Source organism: Pteropus alecto, unplaced genomic scaffold (assembly GCF_000325575.1).
Source record: "Pteropus alecto unplaced genomic scaffold, ASM32557v1 scaffold98, whole genome shotgun sequence".
Lineage (NCBI taxonomy): Eukaryota > Metazoa > Chordata > Mammalia > Chiroptera > Pteropodidae > Pteropus > Pteropus alecto.
In genome coordinates, this window is record NW_006443570.1 from 446,256 (window position 1) to 455,714 (window position 9,459).

The following is a 9,459-nucleotide window of genomic DNA, read 5'->3' on the forward strand; positions in this document are numbered from 1 at the left end:
CACTGCATTCTTCACGATTAACTGGTCCTCAGTTCTCTCCCTTTAGCCATTCACCAATCTACAAGTGTGTAAGTGTGCACATCTACGTATATGTGGAATCTGCTAGATAAGAAGGGATTAGGTTCTTCTGAAGGTCAGCTATGGGGCAAGTCTTCCCACTAAAATCAGTATGGTGCCCACAGTTAGAACTACAAAGCATATCCTGGCACCTGCCTTTTCTGAGGAACAAAAGGCATCTAATTAGGGTGGCAGGAAACCCCAGTCCACTTTACATGGTTTATGAGAGAAAAGGGAGGGAGAGACAACTCAAAAGGAGACAGGACTAGCAGATTGGCACATTAACCTGCTCGCTGTCGTTTCCAAATGTCACTCACCTCCTTCCGACCTTACATGAATCTCAGCCTAGTGGTTTATATTTGTTATCAAATCACATTTTTTTTTCTTGTCCCCACCGAAGAGACCCAGCCCTTTTGTCGGAATCAGGAAACCCTAGCTGAGTACCAGGGATATAGTGACGAGTGTGAAGATGCCCAGGCCGGACACCAGGAAAAACAGCAGCGATGACCCTGCAGCCATTTTCGGCAGGACTAGCTGTTCGACCCCTCACAACTCAGAACTCCTGCCATCCCCGTGGACTGTGAAGACCCAGGAATACCCTCGAAGCACACCCACATGCGGCCAGGAGGGGGTGCACTAGCACCAATTTCATTCCCTCTTTTTTAGTGGTGAGGAAGAGCTCTAAACCTGCCTGCCATGATGGGATTTTGAAAAGCTGCTGTAGTGGAGGAGTTTTTACTGATTTTTTCCTTCTACCCAGGACTTCCACGACCAAAACCAATGTGGTTGATAGGCCTATTCCTTGCAAACTCCGTCTGAGAGGCATTCAGATGGCATCATGTATCCTCCCACAGGTCTCGCCTCTCTCTAAACAGATTTAAAGCAGTTACTTTACAAGGGACAGCAGCCAGGGGCCCTCTCCACAGAGCATCTGACTTTTAAGCACAGAAGCCGAGATCTGCACTTCGAACAACGGTTTGCAACGTGCAGGGCACCGTGACAGTCACCTGGTATGTGCATTATTTCAGGTTTCGTCATGGCAACCTGGTCATGTGGAGATCATCCTCTCTTTTCACATGCGAGAAAGTGGGGTTCAGAGAGGTAAGTGCTTTCCTCAGGGTCACACAGCCAGTGTGGGCAGAGCTGGAATTCAAACCCAGGCAGGCCTGATTCCGAAGCTTGCGCTTGTCACTGAGCACTTCTTTGGGCTCATTCATGAGGATGTGGGAAGACACCTTCACTCGAAGGTCACAGGTGAGCCTGAGGAAGAAGTAATCCTTCTGGCAACAAAACATGACCTCACAAATTGCTGAGGCTCAGGCGACCTTCCTCACATCCTGGTGTGCCTGGCTCACTGCTCTTAACAGTTCTGGTCCAGCACCCTGACCGCTCGCCAGCCCGCCTGGGGAAGAGGCAACAGGCTCCCCACTTGGGCTGGCATGAGGTGGGGTGGTAACCGATCCCTCAAGCCCAGGGCTCAGGAGACAGAGAAGTGACTAGGAAAGGAAGGAAGCCAAGAGCACAAGAAAAAGTGAGTCACCATGGGCTGGCCGCACAGACGTTCCCTCACACTCGTGGCTGAGGAAGTGTGCTGGGGAGAGAGCACACTGATAAGCTGAGAACAGGGGAGCGGCCAGCAGTCTGAATCATGCCATGCTCCCGGCCTCCTGGCTGGACAGTAAACAACAGCTGGGTGGGGAGGAGAGAGGTGAGGGGGAGAGAGAGCCGGGCCAGAGAGAGCAGCGCGTACTGACGCAGCAGGACAGATTCCTCTGAAGGAGCTTTTGAGGGAAGAGTAAGTCCCAGTCACATCTCCCCTTTTTGCCTCTGTAATTTAGAACGACAAACAGCAGAATCTTTGAGGAGGCTCAGCTGTAACCAACCCAGGAGAAAAGGCAAAGATAACGGGGTGGGGAAGAGGTTTCTATGTTCAGATTTTGGACTTTTTTCAGGTTTGGACAGGCGATGGAAAGAGGCCTTTCAGGGCCTCTACTGACTTTGACATCATTAACACCTAGAGGGTTCCCAAAGTCGGGCGAGTGAGTTTGTGACCCCTAAACGGGTAAAACTCTGCGTGCACACATGGGGGGGAGTGTTTCTCTGGAGGGTCCAGAGCTTCCAGAGCCACTGGGATTCGAGACCCAGAAAGGGAGCATCACAACATAAAGGAGACCCAAAGAGGCAGGACAGCCAGATGTTGCACAGGACGCCTAGTTTTTAGTATAAGTATATCCCATGTACGTTTGGGAACTACTTATACCACACTATTCATTGTTGATCTGAAATTCAAATTTAACTTGAGTGACCTATAATTTTATTTGCTGCATGTGGCAAACCCTACACTTTGCGGTCACAGAGTCACAGCCCAGCCCAGACCCCAGCTCTCGCTAAGCTGAGCTCTCTCGCTACACGGGGCCATTAAGAGCCACAAACTACATTAAAGAAAACAAACAAAGTCTATGGCTATGTTACCCTGAAGGTGCTGGATCTCATCTGATCTCGGGATCTAAGCAGGGTCGGGCCTGGTTAGTACTCGGATGGGAGACCACCTAGGAAGACCAGGTGCTATAGGCGTTAAAAAAACGAAAACCAAAAACCAACCAACCAAACAAAAAAAAGCACCCCAAACCCACCCTTCTGAAACTGCTTCAGTGTACTGAGCTACACGCTATGTCCTCCACCCCCATGGAGCTGCCAGGGGTCCTACGCTGGCACAATACCAGAACAAGAGGGACAACACTGGGGACAGTGTGCTCTAGCCGTTTTCTGGACTTAGAATCTATTCCAGAACTGCTTTCATCGCTCTGAAGACAAGAGAAAGTTCTATGCCAGAGGGAGATAAAAAAAACAACCAACCAACCAAAGGAAATAAATAAATAAAACTGCAGCAGGTCTTTTAAACCTGAAGAATGCTAAAGGCAGGGAGAGGGACTCTGACAACACCCCGGAGAATCTCCCTGGAGGCTATGAAAAGTGAGCTGCAGGCATTTCCTGAAGCTCCTACTAAGATAGGTCCTTGGGTTGGATTCTGTTCTGGAGCAAAGCTGCCCTTAGTGCAGCTAAGGACACGTCCCCACCCCCCGCCCCCGCTGCCCCTCCCCTCACCAGTGTAACCGCAGCGCGTGGAGGAAGGCCGAGAGGCCCTCCATGATCAGGAGGATGGCCACAGTGAGGGTGGCAAAGGCAGCGAAGATGAAGAACAGCGCCAGACTTCCTGCCAAGCTCTTCACGCTCAGGCCGATGTGGATCACCATGGTCCAAAGTACCTCAGACAGCTCTGGGGACCGGGGAGACACGACATCTGGTTCAGTTTGGCGAGAGGCAGTGTGGGTCCTGCACTCCGCTCTGCCGCCCCTCACCCGGAGCGCTCCTCGCAGCCTGGCTTCCCACGGCCTTAGTGGGACACTGTGCATCGCTAGCTACCCTGGCAGAAGTGCTGATGCTCCCACCTGGACATCAGTCTCCCTGGACTTAGAATCTGGATAAGCCCAGAGCCTTAATGTAATTTCCTCCCTCTTGAAGCCCCCCACCTGAGAGAATGCCCCAAGAAGGGGAAACCATAGTTTTTTGTTTTTTTTTTTATGGTGGCATTGGTTAACGAAATCCATATATACAATGGACCACTGTATTACTATTGTATTACTCAGCTATTTGCGACAATGTAGAAAACTAGTTTTTGATCTGAGAGAAATACACTCACGAGCATGAGCGAGGCTGAGGGCCCAGAGCCGCAGGTAGGAGGCGGTGTTGGAGATGCAGCCCAGGCAGTACTCGATAGTATGGATGGCCTGGTAGACCATGGTGTCTCCAAAGTCGAACTGGTGGGAGGAAACAGAGAGAAGATATAAGGCAGGGAGGGGCGTGTGTGAAGGTCTGGGCTGTGGCCACATGGCACTTTGGGCTCCATGGGCCAGGAGCCCCCAGCATGGGCCAGGAGCCCAGGAGCACTCTCGTGGCGATTTCAGCTATGCCGTCCCCGGAAATCCTGCCTGGCTTAGCCCCCAACTGGGACAGGCCCATTCCTCTCCATACACTACATTTTAATGAGCTACATCTTCATGAGAGTCTTCTCGGCACATTGTTTTCCTCCCTGCTGGGCTGTGAGCTCCAGTGAGGGAGTTAAGAGGGCTCAGAGAAGACGACTGTCTGGACCTCTGGACTGGGGACTCCAAGGACCTGCTGCTGACTTTGCCCTGGCTGGTCCCGCCTTCTGGTGCTGACAGGGAGCATCCCTCTGTAAATAAGCCAGGAGGCCCGGAAGGGCTTCTCCCTGGGCTGTGCTTCAGGACACAGGCTGGAAACTGCCCAGAGGAGACTAAACTTCTACAGTCACTGAATTTAGTTTCTACAAACTGCTGGGAGCAAGACAACTAACTTCCTTTTCCTTTTGTGACTTCTGAACGGATGACACAGGGCAATTTTGGCAAAAGTTTTACCAATTCCTATTTGGACAGTTGATTAAGACCAGACAGAACATTTATTGGTTTTTGTTTCTGTTTTCCTCACACTTCCTTTCTCCCAGTTTTCCTTTCCACATCAAAAATTATTTCCAGAATAAAAAGGTAGGGCTGGAACAAGCACACAGATGTTCTAGAAGCACCAGGTGCATTCCATGGCCTCTCACTCTCCCAGTGGAGCAACTGACAGCCACTATAGAACAGGAGGTGGTTCCCTTCTGGGGCTCCTCCCCACAGCTCAGACCGGAGCCCCAGAAGCAGAGGGCAGCTGCTCAATGGGCCTTCCCAGCCTGCCCTGCCCCCAGGTCAGAGTCTATTTTTCACCACAGTTTCTTTCAAGACTCACATGATTCCACACCCAAAGGACATGAGAATTGCCTTGGGAAATCCCATAAGGGCAGGATGTAAGAAGGGGCTGAGCTGGAAAAGCATGAACAGCCCTGGCCTCCTGGGTGTGCCGGGTGGGGAGAGGGGCCAGCTCCCACGCACCGTTTTCCCTCGCCTCTGACTACACCGCGTATTGCTGGGATTTTCTTCTGGAACTGGCTCCTCGAGCCTCCTACCTACCCTGAAAACCAGGGTAATCCTAGTTACCTCAACCCCAACAACGCTGTTAGGAGCTCTTTCCCACCACTGCTGCTGACTGTTGCCTCAAAGTCCATGCTCAGAGGAAAAAGAGGTCCCTGGCTTCCAGGACCAGGTCTTTACTCCCAAGAGCTCTACCAAAGCTGTGACTGCTGGGCTCCTTCAGAACCAGCCCCTTCGGCATTTTTATTTCACCTCCAGTTTCTCCCATTAATAAAAAGGACGGAGGGGAGGGAGGCAGCTTCCCTTCCAGGCATTACGCTTTCTCCTGTCCTTTGTTCCCAACTTCCTGCTTTGTAACATTGGGCAAGTTTTCTTATCCGTATAATGGAGGAAGATAATGGGATGAGAATTAAGGGAGTCTGTCACTCAGATCCACTGACGAGTCACCTATGGCTGACCCCGAATCCCTGCGGACTCCATCTCCATTCTCTATCTGCTTCCTCACTGCCCGTCCGACCCTCACTTGCTTCTCCCTGGCTTCCACGTGCTCTGCTCCACAAACCGGCCCTTACCTTCTCGTCGTGACGTCTAACATTCTGTGTCCTGACTAAGCCTCTGGTCACTGTCACCTTTTCCTCCTCCCTCTTAAGATACTCACCGCCCCTCAGTTTTCCTCCTACCTCTCTGGATGTTCCTTCTCGGTCTCCATCTTGATTCTTCCTTAAATGTCAGAGTTCCAGCCTCAGCCCTGACATCTTTCTGTAGCAACGCCACTCAGGGCTTCAATGGCCACCCCTAGGAGTGACACCTCCATTTCTACATTGCCCATTTCCAACTAGCTGTGCTATGTCTCCTCCTGGGATACCACAGTGCTTCGAGCTCAAAGCCACTCAAACTAAGTAGTTGCTGTCCTCTGACCCCATGACCTACTTCTTCTACTCCATGTCCCATGTCTAACACACTGTCACTACTAGTGCCCCAAGCCTGGTAGTCGATATTGAATATTCACTCACTCTCTTCACGCCTACATTCATGAAGGCACCGGGACCAGTAGCTTTTACTTCCTCAGTCTCATATTGTTCCCTTCCTTTCCAGCTCCCCCTGCAAATGTCTTACTTCACTTCAGGCCTCCCTTCTTTCCTGACTCATAGCAGACTAGCTGGTCTCCATGCCTCCAGACTGTGTCCTGTCTCCAATCCGATATATCCTCTGTCCTCAGTAGGGTATTCCAAAAATGCACATGTGCTGTTACTTCTACCACCCCCTGACAGCCTCTTGTTGTCCAAACACTCTACGGCTCTTTTCTGCCAACCTCTAGTCTCATCTTTCACCAGACTCTTGACCCTGAGCTTTAGCCAAGCTGAATACTTGCTTATCCCCAAAGCATGATGGGCTCGCAAGCCTTTCTGTCTTTATGATAACTATATGTACTCATGGTTCTGCTTCCCTTCCTCCCTCCACAAAGACTCCTGCTTGGCCAGACTAAGCTTAGCAATAATTTCCTTAGGGGATCCTTTCCCGGTCTCCTCTTCCCCACCCCCACCCAGTGTTGGTCAGGTACCCTATTTCTGTGTTCCCACAGCATCCTGGGCACACTTTGATCAAAACATCTGTCACCCAGATTGTCTTCTCGGTTTGCTTGGGAGTTCCTTGAAGGCAAGGACTATGTTTTTCTTCTTGCAGTTTCTGCAGCACTAAACAAAGTGCTTGGCACATGCAGGGTAAATGAATGGATGGGTGGGATGAATGCATCTGGTGAGATGGCATGGTAGGAAGAGGTGCCACTGACCCCTGCTGAATGGTTACAGCCTTCAAAAATTTCTGACAATCAACTGGCCTGGCCCTGGTTTGCAACCAGACCGAGTGCCCCCCAGGGAGAGGAACTGCTGTTTCCACGGGGCTGAAACAATGACCTGTATGGAGCAAACAGGTTTTCACAGCCAAACCAAATGGGGAAGTTCTCGAGGTAGGCTGAAACTAAAAAAATCTGCTTTGTTTGAAATCTTTAGATAACTTGTGATAGTTATCTAAATTTGGCTGTAGAAAACTAGATTGCATCTGTGCCTATTAAAGTGTTATGACTCCTTAGGAAGCTACGGGAAGCCGAACTCTGGAGGGAGCTGGAAATCCAGAGACTGGGCTGGCTGAATTACAGTCCATCTTGTTTGGATGTCCAACTCCCCTGGGATAGGGCTACTAATAGGGACTGTTCTGACAATGACCAGGGCATTGGGAGCCCAAGTAGGAAGACATTTAGACAGAGCGTATTGTTGGAGGTGGTGTTACTGGGAGAGGGCTGGGCTCCTCACTGACATGGAACACACCCCCATCTGGCCCTTCCAGGCAGTGACTGCACAGATGAAGGGTCCAGAGGAACTCAGAAGCTCCCGGATGCCAGCGCAGGAGCCTCTCCAGCCTTCAGAAGACTGAGCACTGTCTGTTTTTACACAGAAGAGCAAAGATTTTCCCATTCCCCTGCCCCCTTAGAGAGGACCAGGAGAGCCAGGAAAGGGAAGGGTTCATGGGTCTAGGTATTTTAGAGAGAAGTTTTGGGGGAAGATGCAAACAGTGCAGCAAGGCCTTTCAAAAACCCAAGTCTAAATCTGTACATTGCTAAATGAATTATTGCTGAGCTAGAAGGCCTACTCCAGATACGCCTGAACATTTAGTTAACTTTCTATTCCCTGTTTTTTCTCTGTGTGTGGCTGGTATAATATGAAATCCTTTCACGCAGATGGATTTTTTTTTCTGGGATGCATCCAAGAGCCAAAGCCTTCTTTTGAAAGCTGTCTACCTCCCACCTGGGTCACACGGAGGTAGAGCTGAGCCCAAGCGAGCCTAGCAGTTCTCACTCCAAGCATCATCAAGCCGATGAGGGCAGCGGGAAGAGGGTGGCTACATCTCAGACAGGGAGGAAGGGGGAGCTGTACTCATAAGCACTCAGAGGAGCAGGGGAGAAACAGCTACTCCCAGTGGCAGAGCGACCATACATAACGTCAAGGAGAGGAAGGCAGAGGCCAGGGAGATTTAACTCCCAAGGGGAGTCACTTCAAGAATGCCAACGCAGACATTACTTGTAGCTCCTTTCAAAGCCATTCTCAGAGGTATTAGATCAGCGAAGTCAGTGAAACAAAGACAGAGGTGACCGACATGAGATGCAGTTAATGGAGATGAGTTTTTTCAGAACATGGGTTCACGAACTGGTTAGAAATGGCCAGTGAGATGCAGGATACACGAGTGTCATGTGTGGCCCCCAGATGCGGCAGGGTCAGCAGAGTGATCACAAGGACGGGAAGAGAAGCCCCAGATAAACATGAAGGCAAAGCAGCTTGTTTCTTACCACTTCATCCTCGGTAGGCTTGAAAACACAAAGTTACACTTAGTGGGAAGCCACGCCACACACAAGGTCACAAGTCACGAACACAAGGCTACTGATCACTTCTTGGGGAGGACTGTTCATGTTAAACGGTCTAACACGTTGGAGGCATAGCACATACGGAAAGCAAAATCAGCAGGACTGACAGCATTAAGATACCTGTTTTTAAAAGGCACCCCAACCCTTTCAATTGTTTAAAAAGTCATTCACATAGTGGAAGTGGTCAGTCAGACTGAAAAGCCCAGTCACCTGGGTCCTCAACCTCTACTCTATATGCTTTAAAAAAGAATATAATGAATGGATGAGATTCAAAAGTTCACTTCAGAGGCTTTGTGGTATAAGTGGTCAGGCAAGGAGACTGGGTTTTAAAAAAAAAATTGAGCTTGGAGGTGGCGGTGTAGGAAAAATGTAGCTTGGCCTTACTACTTTTCACTCTCCCTGTAAAAAGTAGGCAAATGACATTTTTAAAAGGCTCAAATAAAATCTCTGCAACAAGAGCACATCGGTTGGATAGGACTTCAAAAGTATCAGTGATCACAGTTCCAACTGGAACCATCCTTGAAAGGGACAAGGGATGAGGGCGCTGTCACAAGTGGGTTGTATTTCTAGTAATAAGAGCTGGGAAGCTGGGGCCTACTTTGCCTTGTTGCCCAGGAAGCAGTTAGTAATTGAGACTTGCATGCAATTCAGAGTTTAAGAAGCCAGACAGTAGAATACAGCTGCTGCGGGCTCTGCAAGCAACGCCTGGAGTTTAGAGCAGGGGCCCACTGGAAAAAGCTGTGGTGCCCTAAGAGGTCCAGAAGGCGGGCTGATCATTAGTATTAGTATTTTCATTTTTCAAGGAGAAGACTGGAGTGAGGCCACTTAGGTACACAAGACTAGGGCCGACCTGAAGTAGAAGGAGAGGAAGCCCACTCCACTGGATCTTACCTCTTCTGCATCTTCTGAATGGGTGGAGAGCTGGTCATGCTGAATAATCTCAGCATCCTCCTCTGTCGGTCCGTTGCCCACCCTGATCCCACCAAAGTTGAGAGTTCCCTA

At 50.1% G+C, this 9,459-nt stretch overlaps 1 protein-coding gene and 1 pseudogene across 4 annotated transcripts in view; one reads left to right on the forward strand and one right to left on the reverse strand.

Moving 5' to 3' along the window:
• Positions 1 to 9,459, reverse strand: part of ATP6V0A1 (ATPase H+ transporting V0 subunit a1) — a 51,868-nt gene that overhangs the window by 4,283 nt on the left and 38,126 nt on the right. For all 4 annotated transcript variants that reach the window (XM_006924602.3, XM_006924601.3, XM_015599340.2 and 1 more), the window contains exons 18-20: positions 9,349 to 9,456; positions 3,758 to 3,875; positions 3,163 to 3,334 (exon numbers count right to left, since the gene is read on the reverse strand). In XM_006924602.3, coding sequence (XP_006924664.1) covers positions 3,163 to 3,334; positions 3,758 to 3,875; positions 9,349 to 9,456 — 398 coding nt within the window. The remainder of the gene's footprint in view (positions 1 to 3,162; positions 3,335 to 3,757; positions 3,876 to 9,348; positions 9,457 to 9,459) is intronic.
• LOC112473293 lies at positions 2,513 to 2,631 on the forward strand (annotated as a pseudogene).